The 20,292-nt window shown below is 32.6% G+C and overlaps 2 protein-coding genes across 6 annotated transcripts; one reads left to right on the top strand and one right to left on the bottom strand.

Moving 5' to 3' along the window:
• The first annotated feature begins 202 nt into the window (after positions 1-202).
• On the top strand, positions 203-5,247 carry LOC129888423 (NAC domain-containing protein 46-like). Its single transcript, XM_055963402.1, has 3 exons — positions 203-573; positions 1,911-2,176; positions 4,324-5,247. The coding sequence occupies exons 1-3, from the start codon at positions 399-401 to the stop codon at positions 4,930-4,932; spliced, it is 1,050 nt and encodes a 349-aa protein (XP_055819377.1). The 5' UTR covers positions 203-398; the 3' UTR covers positions 4,933-5,247.
• A 534-nt stretch (positions 5,248-5,781) lies between these two features.
• On the bottom strand, positions 5,782-16,668 carry LOC129889487 (uncharacterized). Of its 5 annotated transcripts, none has more exons than XM_055964797.1 (15): positions 16,206-16,665; positions 15,166-15,293; positions 14,868-15,053; positions 13,285-13,353; positions 13,140-13,196; positions 11,725-11,778; positions 11,595-11,657; positions 11,426-11,488; positions 10,276-10,440; positions 9,954-10,109; positions 7,574-7,654; positions 7,415-7,476; positions 7,154-7,287; positions 6,151-6,259; positions 5,782-5,973 (listed from the first exon to the last, which is right to left on the bottom strand). In XM_055964797.1, exons 1-13 carry the CDS (start codon positions 16,375-16,377, stop codon positions 7,206-7,208), a joined length of 1,338 nt encoding a protein of 445 aa, XP_055820772.1. In that variant the 5' UTR covers positions 16,378-16,665; the 3' UTR covers positions 5,782-5,973; positions 6,151-6,259; positions 7,154-7,205. The 5 variants fall into 5 exon arrangements, with proteins under 5 accessions (XP_055820772.1, XP_055820773.1, XP_055820771.1 ...); XM_055964798.1 differs by having other exon boundaries at positions 5,782-5,957; XM_055964796.1 differs by lacking the exon at positions 5,782-5,973 and having other exon boundaries at positions 5,985-6,259.
• Positions 16,669-20,292: the final 3,624 nt, after the last annotated feature.

Genomic DNA, 20,292 nt, shown 5'->3' with positions numbered 1-20,292 from the left:
GTCAATAGCCTAACCTTTCACACCCAAAGGCGCCATACCTAGAAGGTGATGGATTATTGGGAAAAGAAAAAAAAACATGTGTGTTTTCTTTAATTGTGGTCATGAGGCATCGTGTACCTTAAGACCCATGGTAGGTGAGAGCTTCTCAAACACATTATTATATCTTCTTTAAATTCAACAAGAAGAAAAATCTATATATTCCTCTATACTTCAAGAACTCTCAAGCTTATACTTCTAGCAAATGTTTAGCAACAAGTTATCCAAAGTTCCATATATATTCTCTACATTTAAGCAACAAGAAAATTTCTTTGCAACATAATCCTAATTAAAAGCCTTTATTTGTTTTACAAGTTTCAAGGTTTAGGGTTTTATTTGAACTTGTCAAAATTCTTGAAAAAATGGAAGGAGAAGTAAAGGAAGAAATTGATCTACCACCAGGATTTCGTTTTCATCCAAGTGATGAAGAGCTTATAACATATTATCTTATGAACAAGATTTCTGATTCTAATAATTTTAGTGCAAAGGCTATTGGAGATGTTGATTTAAACAAATCTGAGCCATGGGATCTTCCAGGTATATATATACTTATAATTAAGTTGTAATAATTAACTCTCAAAACTTGTTAATTACTACAGCATGCATATACAACAACCATATTGAAATTAAATAGTAATACATGATAATATGGCTGTATAAATCAAGAAAGCAAGAGCTAGGGTTTTGAAATTGTTTTTTATATTATATGGTTTTGTTCATACTTCATGCAGATGTATGTATCATTAAACTCTTATCATCATGCTCAAGTTTGTTTGGTCAAAAGAAAGTAGAAAAGGTGGGATGGATGATTTTCCAACTCCACTCTTAATTAGAGATATCGTGTTCGAGTGAAAATAAAAATGTTAATAGGAAGCTCTTTCTCCTTAAATGGATCTTACACAGTGAAAATTTGGATTAATAAAGGTAATAAATTTTGAGTAAAATAAATCAAGAGCATCTAAAGCTTTGGAATATGATTTAAGTTATATACAATAGTATAAATAATCTTTACAGGAACTTGTCATTAATCATAACATGTAATTAATTATTATCATTTCTCTTCCAGGTTAGTATTAATCAATACTTGCTATATAAAGTAATTTGCAATTATCTTTTTTATAACGTTAATTACCTATTATGTAAATAACGCTCTATGTACGCTTCCCAAAATATAAATAAATAAATTAAAGCCTCCTACTCTATGGTGCATCTTTACTTGCTTGCAAGCTTCATCAAATTGTTATAACAAAAAAATTGAAGAAAGTTTTCTATTTCTTGTTCCTTTTCAAAAACCAAAGTTCTAAGAAAAGATTCATTTCTTGAACTATTACTTTCTTGACTCTAAATTCGGATATGAAATCTTTTAAAATTTTAAAAGAAAATTTACATAATTTGTAACTATGTAAACGTATTGTTAGTCACAAAATAATCGACAAAGAAATGACTCATTATTTCTTGAAACTATTACTTTCTTTGTATCAATTTATGTGACATCATTCTGACCTCGAGAGTCAACCTTTTTAAATTCTGACTGTAAATTCAAATATAATATCTTTTTAAAAATTAAAATAAAATTTATATATTTCAAAACTATGTAAAAATTAATATTAATCACAAAATAATTGTTAATTCAAAAAATTATGAGGTATATGAAAAAATTGGTGTCAAAGAAAAACTTGTTTGACTCTCGAAAAACGAAAGATCGATGTCGAATAAATTGTGACGGAGGGAGTAAACTACACATTGTATTTATTTGATTTCTTAATAGACATTTATTTTTGCTTATAGGATGACACTTATTTTAGAACGGAGAAAATATGTAATTACGCTCTATTAATTATCAAGTTAACTTATTTGGAAATTAATTATCATAGGGAAGGCAAAAATGGGAGAAAAAGAATGGTACTTTTTCAGCCTGAGAGATAGGAAGTACCCAACAGGAGTGAGGACAAATAGAGCAACAAATAGTGGATATTGGAAAACTACTGGGAAAGACAAGGAGATCTTCAGTAATTCAGAATTAGTTGGTATGAAGAAAACATTGGTATTTTATAGAGGAAGAGCTCCAAAAGGAGAGAAAACCAATTGGGTAATGCATGAATATAGGATCCACTCCAAATCTTCCAATAGAACACACAAGGTATGTACCCCCACCCCCCCCTCCCTCTCTCTCTTTTTATCTTAATAGTCTGTCTGAATTAACTGATCGTAAATAATTGATAAGATTAAGTGTTAAAATTGATTTTGTAAATGATTATGTGTTTGGATAAAAATGCTAAAATTGAAAATAAATAATTGATTTTTTTGATATTTATAAGTACTTTGGGTATTTATCAAATGCATAGATAAACCAAAAAAAAAATACTTATAAATTATTTTGACTGGCCCATTTATAAGCTTAGTTAAATAACCTCTAATAATAGTGTAAAAGAATTATATATTAAGTCTCTTAAAGTATAATTATAATTTATAAATAATAGTCTATAATAAATGGGACTAATAATTAATGTGAAAAATAAGACAAATTATCTGCCTAGAAAATGAATTTGCGGGGAGCTATACTAAGATAGAATAAGGGTGAAAATATTTTGTTTAATCACCTTAACATAAGATAAATACAAATTCAAATCTCAGGTATGACATTTTTAAATTTCCTTTTTCCTAAAATCAAACCTTTTCTGATGTAGAAGCTATCTGTTTTGCTAGATACAAGTATACAAAAATTCATATCAGGCCAAACATTTAGAAAATCTTACTTATATAAGTACTTTTTATTTAATTATTGGAAAACCAAAATATTGAATGGATCATTTAAATGAAACTATATTAATAATTTCAATATGTCCAATCATAGTTAATTCATAGTACTAGGAATTTTGGCATTCTCATGTGGATATGTACAAAACCTAAAAAGGGTGAATGTGTATCCAGGCCATTTCGTTACTTTCTCCTTTCCCAATTTATGCTATGCATGTTGATTGGAAAAAAAAATTAAAGTGAATTTTATTTTTTTGAAATTTGTAATTTAAAACAAGTTATAAATATTTGTATGACTATAAATCATCTCATAAAAAGTAATATTTGAAACTTAAACTATTATTTTTAAATATAGAAATATATCATATTCCTGTAGTTCCTTTTTAATTGTTACATTTTTTCTTTTTAAGAGTCAAATGATATGAACTTTGGCTAAACATTTTAAGATGTAATTTTTTCATTATATTAATATGAAAAAATATAATTTATAGTAGTTTTTGTATAGTTATTGAATATCTAAATTGTTAATTCTAATTTAACTTTAAAAAATAATCAAATTGATTCTCGAAAAATGAAAGATGATAATTAAAAGGGAACGAAGGGAATATTTTTTAAGACAAACTAAACAAAATTATATTATTACAGAGAGAGTATATGTTGATATAGTGCAAGAGAAAATAGGTAGTTGTGGAAAAGATCAGTTTTCTTGCTTGCTCGGGTTAGCTTGCCTTGTGCAAGTCAAATTTAAAAGGGAAACTTAAGTAGATTTATTAAATTGAGAAAATATTTGTTATTTATAGTAATAATATTTTTTTAATGGACACTTATAATATAGTTTTAATATATATTACTGAGAATAATTTATAAAATACATAATACAAATTTTATTCATGGATAATACGTTTAACACACTCTCTTATACAATTATAATACATTGTGTCAATTTCTTACCAAACAAACATAATATATATTTTAAAACACTTATAATATATTTATATTGCATGCATAATTCATTTTTAATACATAACAGATTTATCATAATATTATTATGTATTGCTATAGATGATAATAAATAAAAAAATATCTCTTAAATTATAATTATTTATTAAAAAATACTCACCCAAATAATTTTTCCAATTTAAAATAAAGTAAGCAAATATAGTTATAGTATGAGTTCCAGTTTGTAATATTTATGAATGATACTAATGTATACAAGTAGTTAAATTGTAAGGACCTTTTATTCGCACCGAGAGCTTGGTGAGAGCTTAGTGTATTGGATTGCTTTTTATATAAGTGGTGCTTAAATTGTAAGTTTCAATTTCTCAAGTCTTAATTTGTCATCTATTAACTTACTCTAATGTCTATACTACCTCTAACATACTTGTATATTGACACATAAATATTACGATAAGTTTACATCAGTTTCAAAAGTTATCCTTCTTTTTTTTTATTATAGTTTTGTGTCGATTCAAATTATGTCATCTAATTAATAATAACTCGTTCTATATATATACTTGAAATTTTTTTCAGCAAGACGAATGGGTTGTTTGCCGTGTATTCCAAAAGAGTACAACAGGTGGGAAAAAATACCCTTGTAACAATACTTCAAGATTTCATGTAAACCCCTACAACACACTAGATCAAATCAATCCAAACACAATATGCATGTCTTCACAAATGATAATGCCACAAGATGAACATAATGCCTTTCAACTAGCCATGGGAAGATCATCATCAGGTGCTGCTTACATGATCAACCATCCAGAAATTCAAGAACTCAATAGGGTTTTTCGAGGCCTTTCATCGTCGTCTAACATGATGAGCTTGCATCCAATTATTCAATCCCAAATCATGAACTATAATTTAGGTGGAGGAGGAGGAGGCAATTGTTTTACTATTTCAGGATTGAATTTGAATCTTGGTGGTGATGGTGGTGGTGCCACCACTTCTCAGCCAGTGCCACCGCCACAAGATATGAGTTCTTCTTCTCATGTGATGATGACAACTCATGATGATCAAGTTGGTTATGGTGAAGATATGAGTAGTGGAAATGCCATGAATAGATTCATGGCTATGGAGAATAGTGCTCATGAATTAGAAAACTATTGGCCTAGTCACTACAACGAAAACAACTTTTAATGGCAATAAATATGCATATTAATAAAGAGTGCTAAAACTTTTACCGGCATTAATTAATTGTCATTAGATCCAATGTCGCTATAGGGTTTAGCGACATTTACAAAGAGGCCGTGAATTAATTGCCGCTAAAGATCATTTTTTGTGTAGTGGTTGTTTGAATCCTACAAAAAGTTGTTGCACTCATACATATCATATTTTCTAAAAATAATGCATTTTTGAAGGATTCGAGTACATCTAATTAGAGGACAAGTATGTTCTATATAAAATAATTAGTTGTTTGGAGATAGTGATAGAGCTATTTTCTTCTATAGTTAATTAGTATATGTTTAAAGAGGTTTTTCAGAAACATAACCAAGTTTTTGCTTTCTCTTTCTTGTTCTATGATGCATGTTTATAGACTTCTGCAGTTTGATATTTGAGAATGTTTTTTTCCTTAAGACTCTTTGCCTGAGTTTATACTCAGTAAAATAAATTTCAAAGGAGAATTTTTATTATTGGCCACTATTTTGTTATTTGATATTCAATAAATATAAATAAAATAAGAACTTCAAAACAACTGAACGAGACATGGTTTAAGAATAAGAAAGGACTTTAGAATCAAATGTGCTCTTTTTGTTGTAAATTGATCTCGGGTGTATTTATGATGAAATAATCATGAAAAAGGTTCTCTGTATTTATCAATAGAACCCCAATACATATAGGACCTACAACTAGAGAGACTCACATTGACTTTATAGTTATTTCATATAAAAAAATCATTTTTCATATCTATCAAAAGTATAAAATTAGAATTTTGAGAACGAAAATATTTTTTATAGAGAACCAACATTTTTCATTGAATGACTAATATGTTGTGAACAGATTGATTAGCTACATTTTCAAAACTTCATCCAAAACCAATTCAAAGTACAAACAAGATATAGAAATAGTAAGTACAAAGGCCAAATGTACCCATGTACTCTGGTACATTGTTTATATTTATCCTCCGTTTAAGCTTCCGAATAATTTTGCCTCCACCGTTACACCTATGATCAAATATGACTGAGAAGATCTTAATACAACTACTTCGATAAATAATACACAACTAAAATACAGTGTCACAACATTGTAACCTAACAAGAGTAGTGGAAAAACCCATAAAACACCAACATTAACACTATCCAAAGCAAACACACAGTAATAGTACAAAAGTAAATTTCTCACACCCTCTAACCTCACCATTCATGCTTTATGCACATATGGAAAATCTATGCAGAACTTGGAAAACAAAAGAATCTGCAGATTGACTGATACTTTGAACGCCCCGTGAAACAATGACACAACTCATCTGCAAATAAGATGAAATAAACCCAACGTCATACACATAGCAGTGAATACTCGAGTTGTGAAAAAAATGCAAAATCTGGTGAAGATGATGAAAGATGACCCACAATATGAACATATAGTTTGATCTTCCCGTACATTTCTTTGAAACTATGAATTCGTTCTTTACTCACTATACAAGTATTTGGCTCTAGCTATCTAGTTCTCTCATAGCTAATCTTACATATTTTTGCTCATGGAGCATAGAAACGCCAGCTGTTGGCTAGACAGTCGGGTCAACGACTACTTGACATCAAGGAGTACATCAATTTTTGCGACATACAGAAGCAAGTCACACTTCACACTTTAGTTGACTGGAAAATTACTGAGGCCTAGTTTTACTGCTTTATTCCCAAAAGCATATGAACTCAAGTCCCCCGAAAAAAAATCATCATTTGGAGTAGATATGGGACGTAATTTGGTACAAGGATAATCATGTAGAAAAAGTGCTACTTCGGATTTTGGCCAAGAATTGTCACAATTCACGTTTTCCAAATAGACAACTCTCACTAGTCTCAACGATTTTCGTCACAAGCCATCAAGAATCATCCGTGTTCCACCCATAAATAATACACTGAGATGGGTGTATTTGCTTTGCAAAAGTGACCTTATAGAAGCAAACAAGAACAAGTACATGCGTATATGGCAAGGAACTTCAGAACATTTCTTACAGAGGCAATCTAATTTTAAAGCATGCTACTACTACCATTAACCTTTAATCTGAAAGGCTAACACTGTGAAACTGATCCACCCAGTCATAGGGGAAATAGGCATACATGAATTCAGCTCAAGATATAAATGCACCCATAAACTAACTTATCCCAGGTAAACAAAGAAGGCAAATAGCTAAAGGTGATACCTGTAAACTGTAAAGCGCTTGGTTTCTGATGAAAGCATTGTACTACCTCACCCTACTTGTCTGTGTGCGGCCTCTTGGACTTACGACGTGAATGGTGTGAATGACCATGTCGAGTAGGTTTCTTCGTCTTTTTACTGTCACAAATAATAAAATACAGACAATTCTGAGCCTCGTAGGATAAAGTAGATCTGCAGACACTTCAATATAGAAGGTAGATCAATGTGAAAATGTAAATAAGGGAGCAGAGAAAACTGTGCTAACCAGAAAATACCAGACAAAAGTTTGAACAGAATTATAACGGGCAAAGCCAACACTGCTGAAGCCTATACCACATAAGATTAGCTAGTATGAGATCATCAAATTGAGTAAAAGGGCAGGACACAACAGCAAGACCATAGAATATGACAATCAGATACATACAGCAAACCAGACAAACTCTTTTGTTGCAAGAGGTCTTGTAAGCTCATGTTTCTTCATTATTTCGTCTACTGTACCTTGCAGCTTCAGATGGCATGAAACATTGATTTAGAATATACGGACCAAGACAATTTAAATACTATAAGCAACATATGCATAGTAGCAAAGGTATTTTCTATTTCAACGATTCTTCCACCAGATCAATCAAATCATTAACTCTTCCAACTGTAATATAACCTCGCTACCTCTTCCGACAAGAGTTCAAACGCTACTCTTCTAAGCCTAGAATATCACATTTTCTTTCTATTATCATCTTGCCGATGGTCTCAAGGAAACAACTTCTCTACCTCCACGAGGTAGGGGTAAGGTAAATGTACACTCTACCCTCTCCAGACCCCACCTAGTATTACACGGGGTATGTTGTTGTTCTTCTTCTTTTCTTCATCACCTTAAGAAGGTAAGCAGAAGACAAATCCAAAGAAGGTAAGCAGAAGACAAATCCAACACAACCACCAGAAGAAAAATGACCATCATTTCCTCCACTCAATGAATTAAGAGATAAGTCTCTGCAGGCTAAAGGTGTCCTAATGGTGTATATTAGGGCGAGAAAAAACATGTATGCTAGAGCCAAGACTTGGGTTAGGAAGGTGGGAGGTGACTCAGAGCATTTTCCTATTGAGATGGGACTACATTAAGGATTTGTGCTGAATCCTTTTCTTTTTGCCTTGGTGATGGATAAGCAGACACGGTCTATTCAGGAGGAGGTTTTATGGTGTATGTTATTTGCGACGACATAGTTTTGATTGATGAGACTCGAGACAGAGTTAATGATAAGCTAGAGGTTTGGAGATGAACACTGGAGTCCAAAGGGTTCAGATTGAGCAGGACCAAAACAAAATACTTGGAATGCAAATTTAGTGTTGCGATGGATGAAGAGGGTATGGAATTGAGGCTTACCACTCAACCTATTCCCAAGACAGAAAGCTTTAAATATATTGGATCCATCATCCAGAGTAGTGGGACATCGATGATGATGTCACGCACCGCATTGGGGCAACGTGGATGAAATGGAGGTTTGTCTCTAGAGTCCTGTGTGATAAGAAAGTACCACATAAACTTAAAGTAAGTTCTACAGAATGGTGGTTAGACCAATGGTGTTATATGGAGTGGAGTGTTGGCCAGTAAAGAACTCTCATGTTCACAAAATGCATGTTGCGGAGATGAAGATGCTGAGATGGATGTATGAACACACTACGAGTGATAATATTAGGAATGAGGTTATTTAGGAAAAGGTGGGAGTGGCATCTATGGCAGGCAAGATGAGAGAAGCGAGACTGAGATGGTTTGGACATGTGCAGAAGAGGGGTGTCGACGCCCCAATTAAGAGGTACAAGCGGTTGGATTTGAGGTTTATGCGGAGGGGTAGGGGTAGACCGAAAAAATATTGGTGAGAGGTGATTAGACAAGATATGGCGCTACTCCATATCACCGAGGAGATGACCTTAGATAGAAATAAGTGGAGGTTGCGGATTAGGGTAGAAGGCTAGTAGGAATAGAATGATGTCTTGATGTGTGTCGGTTTAGGGTGGTTGTAGGTCTATGCGTGCCTTTATAGTTGTGTTGTTATTGCCTTTGATTATCACACTACTTTGCTATTGTTATTGTTATTGTTATTGTCTTGTAAAATTTGCATCGCTTTTCATTTTTTTTTGTCATTATGCTATATACATTGTTTTTCTTTCTTACTTGGACTGTGACTTTTGAGCCGAGGGTCTTTCGGAAACAGCCTTTCTATCTCCATGAGGTAGTGGTAAGGTCTGTGTACTTCTTACCCTCCCCAGACCCCACTTGTGAGACTTCACAGGGTATGTTGTTGTTGTAATGAATTAAGACATGGTAAACAATACAGACTAATTTGTCCTCATTGAACCCTTATCCCTTGGATAATTTAGCAGCTTAAGCAAAACCATTCTAAAAAACGAGCCTCTCCCGAGTAAGAATACAGAGGCAGCAAGAAGACAGGAAGGAAATGTAACTTAAGAGTCCACAGGATTTTTTAAATTTCATTTTTGGGTCTACGGGTTCATTGGAACCTGAATACATGAGAAACTGATGCAGTAGTAAAACGAGCCTCTCCTGAGTAAGAATACAGAGGCAGCAAGAAGACAGGCAGGAAATGTAACTTAAGAGTCAACAGGATTTTTTAAATTTCATTTTTGGGTCTACGGGTTCATCGGAACCTGAATACATGAGAAACTGACGCAGTAGTAAAAATACTGGAAAAGTTGAGAAAGAGACTATAACTTGCATATCTCAATCACAAGTAAACCTCTGTGAGATCTGAATATTTCAGGGGCTATCACATCACTTTATTTTCACACACCTGATGATGGTATACTGTTGCAGACTCCAGGAACTTTCCATAATGATGAACTGCCACATCTGTATATGGCTTTACAACAATACGAACTTTTTCAACATGAGGTTTTGTAGCAGTGGCAACCTGATCAATGTATGGTTTGCTGAATTTCTTAAGTTCCTGTGAAAAATATGCTTTCATCACATCACATACAAATAAAACTGGAAAAATAGGTAGAGGTTATACATTTGATGCATGTACAACAGGAAATTATATTTTTTATTGTACTTATTCTTGATATATCAGAAATTATTATTCATTTAAATGAACAGATAAGGGATGTTACCTGAACGTGAGGTTCTGCTAGTTCTTGAACCTTGACAATATGTGGAGTTATGGCGCCTTTAGATGTTTCATAAACCTCAAACCCTTTGGTCCTAACCAATTCCAAGTGTGGCTTGAGGTTAGTGGTTATTACCACCCACTGTTCCTTCACAGCTGGCATCCATTTCTTCAAAGAGTAGAACAGCAAACACGAGAAATTATTAAGATCCTCCATCTTAAACTCAAATACAGCACGAAAACTAGCTTAAGGAGTAAAATGAATGTTTGAAGTAGATAATTGTATCTACATCTAAAAAACTAATAGTGTCTTTGCAATTCTGGAAGTCATCTCACTCCCCACACTTTAGCTAGTCCTACTTACTCTTGATTTTCCTCCTCCAGATATCAAGTGACTGTGTAATTTAGCAGATAAAAGAACTCACCTCTAGGTAAGAATAAAGATACTCTACCACTTTACCTAGCAAGGTACCATTATTGCTTTGTTAGCATGAAATTTCAAATTAGTTTAGTTTTATTGTTCAAGTACTTATTTCCATGGAAGAGATGAGTTGAGGTAATAACATACTCATAATATGTATGCCTAGGGGTGTCAAATGGACGGGTTGAATTAATAAATGAGTTGGGTTAAAATCAGCCCCAATGCGGTATATGCCCATTAAATTTTTTTGATGGTCCACTATCTCAGCACACAGAGATCAGAATTCACAAGAAGAAACAATAAGATTCTCTCACTTCTTTGTTAATTCTGCAACAGCAGGAACTCCCAGATAAACTAGTTCTATCTTCATTCATATTTGTTGAACCTTGATGAGAGGTTTAGGCATCAAACTGTCAATTAACCATATACCCACATAATGTAGTGACTTCTCTTTATATTAAATGCACAACACAAATTGATCCTTAATAGAGAATGAAGTGGGACTACACTGGGTATATGTTGTTGCAGAGAAGAATGAAGTGGTATACACTAAAAGAAGTAACTACTCCATCTTTTTCCAATTTATATGACACACTTGTCCATTTGGGACATTCCAAAGTCTTTAACATCATACCATCTCTGACTTTCACAACTTCCGAGAACTCATCCAATAAAATAATTAAATTTAATATGGTAAGAGACTCAAGCGTTAAATGATGCAAATCTGACTTACTGTTTTGACTGTTTCTATATGTGGCGCAGCCCATACCTCAGCTTGGGCCTTCTTCTCAACTGCCTAAGAAGCAAGTGAAAAAGGGTAAACAGGATAGAATAGTAACTCAAACAAGCATTCATTCAATAATCAATAGTTTAACAGGATCCAGTAGCAACAAGATGTGTACCTTCTGTATCACTCTGTCCATAGCAGGTTTTCCGTGCTTCTTCCAATGTTTCTCCAAAAGAGACTGAAATTCACAGCAGAGTTGGCAATCCATTTACAAGAAGGTTAATTATGATTTTTGCTCAAAATACCTGGTAGTGAGATATACGAACTTCAACCCAACGTGGAAGCCATGCCCCATGCATCTGGATTTTAAGCAGAAGGAAAGAGCAGAGTTAACATTTATATAATGGATCATCATCTACAACACAAAGCATAGATAGAGAGCACAAGTCTTCAAATTTCTCAGTTTTCCAACTCTTTTCTTGTTTCTTGTAACTAAGCCTGCAAATTGCTGGACTTAAAGAGGCCAACACAGTTAATGATTGATGCAGTATGCAACTTTGATCCCTTTTTTGACTTATTGCTAGGTATGGTGCAGGAAACATAACCTGGTTCCACATGAATCAGATTCTTATCCAAAAACGTTCACAACTAAATCGACATGCATCACCACAAATCAGAGACAACTTCCACGCATCATAATTCCATAAACCAAGCAAGAGGGAAAACAAGGGGAACTGCAAAAAAACACCCTTCACTCCTCATATTGACAATATATGTGAAGTCAATCCAACTTTCTACTCCATATAGGATCTTTATGAATCTAGTGATACAATGCTAGACAAGCTCGTGATAACCCACAAAATTTGGGAAAAATTGCAAAATTCCAAATTATAAGAAACTTCAACTGTTTTTGCATGCTAACCATAAATCAACAGAATCCAAAAACATCTCTACCAGCTATCAATGATTTAAATAAAAGGACTATACTTGATTGTCCCACCTAAAATAAAGGGCAAACAAGTTGTAGAACTTTAGAGATGCCCTCTAAATAAATATATGCAGTATACCGACTAAATTTCTTCTCCCCCGAGATTCATGTACAAGTAGCAAATAGCCAACCGCTAAACAACACAACATCCACACATTTGCAGCAGCCACATTCTTGCAAACACCAAAACAACCCACAATTTCCTTCATGAATATCTTCCTCCACGATCTATGTGCCTTGTGTCATTGTCATTATTATCATCCTTCCATTATTTTTCACTTTAGCCAATATCACCCACTTACAAGACAACCATCATCCTCTATAATACAAATGGTTTAGACCAAACCTATCCTCACATTTCTTTTCCCTTTTAGCCTTCAATAATAAAATTACTCCAGCATCAAATCCGCAGGCTAAACACCAGCATCACCACCACCACACTACCCCTTACTACCAAAGCTACCCACCATCCAGCTGTCCATAAAGTTTTTGATATCCCCAGTTCAAACATATGAGAACTGATACAACTAGCTAACCATAAAATCAGCATATCAAACTCTTAACACAACATGATGGAAGCCCGATGGCACCACGATAACATGGTAGATAGAAACATTAATATGAATCACAGCATTACTCAGCTAGATGCAAAATTGAGATGGAACCTCCTATCTTCAATAGTACTCATAACCCTGAATACATTGATAATGTATAGGGAGCTAGAACATCTACCTCCATGAGTTCCTTCATCTTCGATGTGGCTTCAAGCCTTGCTCTAATCATTTCCTCCTGATAAGCAAAATTGGGAGACTTTAGTCGTTGTTATTCACGACACAAGCTTCAGAACTATTAAGCTGTTTTCTAATATCAAGAGCACCTCAGCAAGTTTAAGAGCTCGTTCAGTTTTTTTCAGTTTCTCCTTCTGTTTGTCAATGGTCTTTTGGAGCTGCATAAACCAAAAAGAAACAAAATAATTTCATAAGGTTAGCTGAAACATTACATGTAGACCAGCAGCAGTAAGAACTAAAAGATCTTTCTACACATCCACAAGAAGTCCTGGAAATTCAAAGTCTGTTCAATGGCAGAATGAAATCAACTGTGTAGCTGAAAACAGGCAACTTATTGTTCATATAAGCTTCATAGTATCTTCAAGAAAACAGTCATCACGCCTACTCCTGCAAAGAATTCTCATGCGACATCATCTCGAGATATGAGATGACAATGCTTGGTTCCCATCAAACTTTACAAATGTGTTGCCACGCACTTAAGACTAAATGCAAAGAATTGTAACTGCAAACAACTGAGGATACCATTTAAAGGTCAAATGAAGAAGAGTACAACAATTTGTAAGTGTTTTTTCTTTTGAAATTCCAGTCATTCAATGGGTACTCTATACCATCATTTGATTCTTCTTTTCCCCATGTTCTTCTCTCCATTTGTAGGACCATCTGGCTGATTTGACTGCGGTTCCGGATTATTTTTTGTCAAAATTATAACACTTCCTACCTCCACTGTAATTCACAGTTCTCATGAGGAGGCCAACATTCTACTTGCTCTCTAAAAAACTTTTGGACTAAATTGATTACAGCAATGCAACTGAAGCATCTTCTTAGTTCTTTGTGCTCCAAACATGACTACATGAAGGTGTTCACTGAGGCATGCATTCCAATCCGATGTTACGTCAGGCTTCCTTTCTTCTACATTATCATAATGTTGACTCCTTAATTACCTATAGTTTAACAAGTCGTCCACATTCCTTGCTTAAAGATTTGGATTCTATCGAACTTCAAGAATATTTTCATGAAAGTCAGAGCTCTGCAGACACTTCCACCTTTCTATGTTTCAGCTAACTTTTTGAATCATTTGTCCATATTTGTTCTGAGATATGCTATCGGAGTAAATTGATGAGGAAAATCCAGCAGGGACAGAATTTAAAAGTTGTTTCTTTTTTAATACTTTTCTGTTTGTTGCAGTGGTTAAGTTGGATAGCTGTCATAATAACTCTAGCATGATGTGCAGGACAATCTCTGTAACCAAGAAACAGAATAACATATCCCAACTGCCTTTTAAAAACTTATATTAAGTTAATTGGCTACAGACTCTCAATTACAAGGACAAGTAAAAGAACGTGGTAGCCAAATCTTCCTGGTCAGAAAAATGTAATCCTCAGATCTTAAAAAGTTCAAAAAAAGGAAAAACAAATGCAGCTCACCTGCGACGAAAACTTTTTTCCCCTTCATTGTTTTAACGCGTAAAAGATATCCTTTCTAAAAATGCAATACATGAAATTTCATATATGCTTTCTTATTGAATCTGTTATAGTGAAATTCCATCTGCTAGAATAACTATTGTAGCAATTAATTAAGACATAGATAACATAATTAAAAAGAAAAGAGGAAAGAAAGCAAATGAGCTACTTATTACTTTGTAAAAACAAAGTAAAGCATATCAAACGCTCACCTTGTCAACCTTCAAATTTAACTCAGATAATCTTTTCTCGGTTTCACCTTTATGCGCTTCGAAGTCTCTTTTCTCCTTATTCTTCATTTCAACTTCCTCTTTTAATCTCTCAACCTGCTTTTCAAGCTGATCAGCTTGTGCACGAGCCTTTCCAACTTGCTCCTCTGAATCTGGTGTTCCCTTTTTCTATACAAAACAATACGACTTAAGAGGCTACGACTTACATCAACACTACTAAGACATTTTCATGAAACTAAAATAGCATAGAAAAGCCAACTTGCTAATTTGAGGGACTAACCTGTAGAGAAGCCAACTCAGTTGACAATGACTTAATCCTCTCTGACTTCTCTTTTATTATGTTCTCTTTGTCAGCAATCGCCTCATCCTTTCCTTTCAGTGCTCGCACAGTCTCCTCAACGTTTGATTCTTAAAAAAACAGAACCCATTAGAAGGAAAGAGAGATGAGTAATAATTAATATTTGGTAGCCAAAATTGAACAAAACAAATCTACATCCCAAGCACTAATCCAAAACTCACTGTTGCAGAATTACCTCACAACACAAGGAAAAAACTATATGAAATTTAAAAACCTCATTACTCGAGGCCAATGACAATAGCAAAGTACAAAGTATGACAACTGCAGAATAGGCACTCTCCCAAATTTATAACCTTGCCATAAATTTTTATACAGATGTTAAAGTACAAAGTATGACACCAGCAAGACACCATTTCCATAGAAAACATACATGGAGCCATAATATTCTGCTTCAAATGTTCAAAGTTATCAAATCACCATGTTCATCTTTGGATTGACGCACTTCTACTGAGAGAGAAAGTAGAATATAAATCTTGGAGTTGGAGAAAACTACCAAACTGGAGTCTGCAGCTTCCTATAGCAAAATCTAAGCCCCGTGTTTCTTTTGGCAACTTCACTTGAAAATAATGTTACTTCATTTGAAACTTGAAGTTTTTGCACTACAACTTGAAATACTGCAGTTCATTTCACAAGTTCTTTTTATTCGTAAACGTAATTCATTGTGAACATTATACAAAATACAAATGAAAAAAGAAAAAACATTGTTCAATTCCACTCTTCTCGTTTTGAACACTATTCACAATACAGAACAAAAATCCTGTAATAATATGCTAGTCTTACTAAAAATCCCTTCTTTCTTCATAATTTCCAGCTCAATTAATAACAAATTTTCAAAAAATTAATACCTTTAAGTAAGTCAATCTATGAAGTTGACTACACTTCTCAGTACTGAGATTCCAAAAAAAATACACTCAACAGTACCAATTAAGCAAAAAGGGAGCAATTCACAAGTGACAACTAACCTAAAGATTGGATCTTGGATTTAAGAAGTTCCAATTCTTGAGAAGTGATAACATCCGATCTAACTGCTTCAACTTCATCATCCAACGACGATCCAGAATCTGCTTTGACTTTAGGAACAACTACAGCAAGAAAAACAAAGGATATGAACAAGAACTTCAACCAAGACGCCATGTCTGAACCCAAAGCCTGAGAAAAACCAAGGCTCTGGTGATATGATAATAATGGGGTTTTCTTGGTTTTCTCTACTGCACCAACAACTACAATCAGACCCAGAATCTGCTTTGACTTTGGTTTTTTCTTGTTTTCGGATTTTCCAAGAAGGGTGTCTTGGAAAGCGTAAAAATGCAAACTTTATCAAAGGGGTTCTTTGGTTTTTTTGGTGTAGTAGAAGAGTATTAATGGAGGGGGGCTGTGGGTGTGAGGCGGCTGTATGTGGGTAGTTGGCGTTGTCTTGTTAAATGTTGTACGTGTCTGGTTATGGTGGAATCTAAAGACCCCTAGAATCTTTAAACCATGTCACACTTGGCTTTCATTGATTTAGGTAAAAAAAAAATTTAATATTCATTTTGAGTCTGATTAATTTAAATTTATATAGAAAAATTATATTTTAAAGGTAAAATAAATTTTTATGTAAGGTGAGTATTTAGAGTTTATACTCGATATTTTTAATTAAATATGGAAAAGTACTTACTATTTTAACACATTTTTTTAAGGTGATTTTAAGTACATTTGATTCAGATGAAGAATGTTGTACAGTATTATGTGTCAGGATGATTTACAAAAAAAAATGGAATTTTTTATTTAAATATTATAGCCAATTTATTATTTGTGAGAAAATAGCCTTATTAAGTTTGGCTAAAAAGCAAAATCAAAACTAAAATAGCCAATTAAAAATGTACAAAATTGAAGTGGCCTTGTCAAGGTTACAATTTTGGTTTAAAATTTTTGAAGTGGCCTTGGCAAATTACTATATATCTAAACTTTTGCCAAGCTCCAATTAAAGTCAAAAATATTTGACGATTGACATTGTCAAATCTACAATTTCAATTAAAAATGTCCAAAATTGACCTTGGCAAAGCATACTTTTTAAATGCGAATTTTCGCTAGTCCATCACATATGTATGAAGTTGTTCTCAAATTGGATTAACTTGAAAAAAAAAGTTTAATTTTGGGTATAAATTAAATGACGATTATAAAAATGGGTATTTGTGCACTTCGTTTTATTAAATCGTTATGATTTCAAGACGATAAATAAATAATTTTAAAAATAATTGACATGGTGTCATACAAGTCACGACAAATAGATAAAACTTCATGTTAGATTTTACTTAGTTATTATGTTGGATAACTCAAAAACTATAGTGAATTATCACGATTTGAAGTTCCACTCATGGTATCTCATTTGAGTGTATTTTTTTTTACCCCTTCTTTATTTGTTTCATTTCGCATATGATACCTAGCCTACTCATTTATTTGTTCAGTTTAACTCATAATCTTTTTTTTCATAATTTCAAATATATAAAAGATAAAAAATACATTTAAGATGATGCATGCAAGTAATGACAAATCAATGTGACTTTATGGTATATTTAATATATGTGACTTTGTGAAGGAATCTTTCTTTTTTTTTTCTTCTATTTTTCATTCACACCGTATCCTAATTTCAAAAGTTATGGGATTATAGTCTACAGATTATAATTTTGAAATTAAATTATCCAGAGATTGATTATGCCTTCAACCAAATAAAGTATAATTTTAATTTTAAACTTAATCTTAAGATATTTCATCTTATCCCATGAACCAAATGACTCCGAAACTAAATTAAGAATTAAAACAAGGCAACAACAACCAACAACACTTGTAAGCAACATCTAAGTCTAAGGTAACATTACAAGTATAAATTGTTGAGGCTGTGAGATCATCGTTTTCTTGTCACTCCAATTGTCGTTGGCTAAGCTTGTTGATTGTTGTTGCTATGGTCATCACGCGCTTACTTACTCTTGAAACTCAAAAATGCCAAGAGAGAAATTAGAGCTAAAGAAAAAAGGGAAAAATTCACAAATATTGATAAGTGGGCCTTGAAATGTTATCAAATGTAGATTAGTTTTAACTTTTTTTGGCCAAATTAAATAAGAAATAGTTTAGTATTTCGAATAATATACATATTCGTAACTTTAAATTCAAATATCAAAACAAAAGCGGAAATCTTCAAAATTCATAAATTGAAAGAGGATAGAAGAATGTTAAGAATCAAAATTGAAAAATAGAATTAATTCAATTTGATTTTATTTTCTATTTTTTAATACCACCTCTAAATAACATGAGTGACTAGAAAAAGACATAATAAATAAGATAAATAGAGTATTGATAATAATCATATTTAATGCCAAAAAGCTTTATATGCAACTACTTCAAATGAAAAATAAATATTTTAGAAGGTCACTGAATAATTTTATAACAAAGTCATATAATTTATTCGTAACAATAAAATCACGCAACTTAGATTTTTTCTTATAAAATCACTAAATCAAATTTATCATAAAACAATCTGACATGATAATTTTTTTTATTTCATGTAAACCTAAACTCACAAATAAAAATAAATATAAAGAAAAATCCATATCTTACACTCAATGCACCCATCAAAATAGATTTTCATATATTTTTTTTAAAATAACTATTATTGACTCTTTATTTGGTTCCTTGTAAACAAAAAACGAAAGAAATAAAGATTTTGATAGAGAAAGTATTCAAATTATATTAATTTTAAAAATAAAATCATTATCTGAGTTATAATTTGACTAGTATGTTAAGCTGAATATTTGATGATTATTATTCAACATAGCATATTATAGGGATAATTATTGTTATACCCCGAAAAAGGAAAACTATTTATCATTGGATACTCCATTATTTTCATATCTCTTATTTTTAACTATCTTACGCATTTGATACCATGAGACTGTATATTATACTCTGATGGTATCAAAGAGAAACAAGGGAAGAGGCACTGACGTAAATACACATTTGATACCATGAGAGTATATATATATACTCTGATGGTATCAAAGAGAAGCAGTGATGCTGACGTTAGCATAATGTCATGCGCGATATTAAAAGGAAGAAAATGGGGCAAGAGAGTAAATAGTTTGAGCCATGAGTCTAGTAAAGGTAAATAATTTGGGTTGCGTCCAATTTGGATAAATAGTTTCACAATTGGTCTATTTTGTATAGTTTTTTCTATATCTATATTATTATAAAAGCACAAATATAAATGTTGATTGACTAAAATATCCACTAAAAGTTGATTTACTTATTTTTTCTTTTAAGTTAAAGTTTCCTCCATCTAAAAAATTACTAATGGGTATAAATGTAATTTTGTACTAAAACTAAACAAAATATCTCTATTAAGACTAAATTTATTGTAGGATTCATATTATCTTATTAATACTAGAAGCTTATCATTAAATCTATTTCAAGTAAATTATGAGTAGAAAATTTATACACGTTTAATAATATCGATCGACCAAAATATTCTTAAATATTGAACAACGTTATATCCTTAAGGAGTAAATATTTAATAGTTATAACTTTAATTAATTTCAAATTAAAGTCTTGCATATTTGTATAATAATTAAATAACAAATATTTAAAGAAAATAGTAAATGACAATTTTGTCTATTGTAGAAAAATAGTAAATGATAATTTTATCTATTATAGAGTCTTTCAATAAAGGCAATATTCAATTAACAATTCAATGAGATACAACCTTTCGTCATTAATCTTTTTTTTCTAAATTCAAGATGATTCGAGACCCAACTCTTGGATCCCGGACTCGGATCTCAATTTGAGTGTCGGATCTCGAGTCAAAAATCAAATTAAGATTTCAGGGTGTCAGGGTGAAGTCCCCAGTTAGGTGTCAGGGTGGGTTTTCATGTCGGAGGTCGAAATCAGGTTTCAGATCGAGTGTCGAAATCGGATCCCAGGTCAAGTATCAGAGTGGATCCTTAATCAATCGTCGGGGTAAAGTGTGAGGATTAGATCCCGATTTGAAAGTTAGATCATAATTCGAGAGTAAGATCCTGA

The sequence above is a fragment of the Solanum dulcamara genome, chromosome 5, assembly GCF_947179165.1.
Source record: "Solanum dulcamara chromosome 5, daSolDulc1.2, whole genome shotgun sequence".
Taxonomy (NCBI): Eukaryota; Viridiplantae; Streptophyta; class Magnoliopsida; order Solanales; family Solanaceae; genus Solanum; species Solanum dulcamara.
Note: the sequence above shows the minus strand (reverse complement) of the source record. Positions and strands in the feature narration are given on the sequence as shown.

What these genes read in the sequence shown, in the direction of transcription:
- LOC129888423 (XM_055963402.1), top strand. Translation starts at nt 399, where the DNA reads ATGGAAGGAGAAGTAAAGGAAGAAATTGATCTACCACCAGGATTTCGT. An exon ending in TGAGCCATGGGATCTTCCAG is followed by an intron (nt 574 to 1,910) that starts GTATATATATAC and finishes TAATTATCATAG; the next exon opens with GGAAGGCAAAAATGGGAGAA. An exon ending in CTTCCAATAGAACACACAAG is followed by an intron (nt 2,177 to 4,323) that starts GTATGTACCCCC and finishes AATTTTTTTCAG; the next exon opens with CAAGACGAATGGGTTGTTTG.
- LOC129889487 (XM_055964797.1), bottom strand. Translation starts at nt 16,377, where the DNA reads ATGGCGTCTTGGTTGAAGTTCTTGTTCATATCCTTTGTTTTTCTTGCT. An exon ending in CTGAGTTGGCTTCTCTACAG is followed by an intron (nt 15,054 to 15,165) that starts GTTAGTCCCTCA and finishes TGTTTTGTATAG; the next exon opens with AAAAAGGGAACACCAGATTC. An exon ending in TTCGTATATCTCACTACCAG is followed by an intron (nt 11,658 to 11,724) that starts GTATTTTGAGCA and finishes TGTGAATTTCAG; the next exon opens with TCTCTTTTGGAGAAACATTG.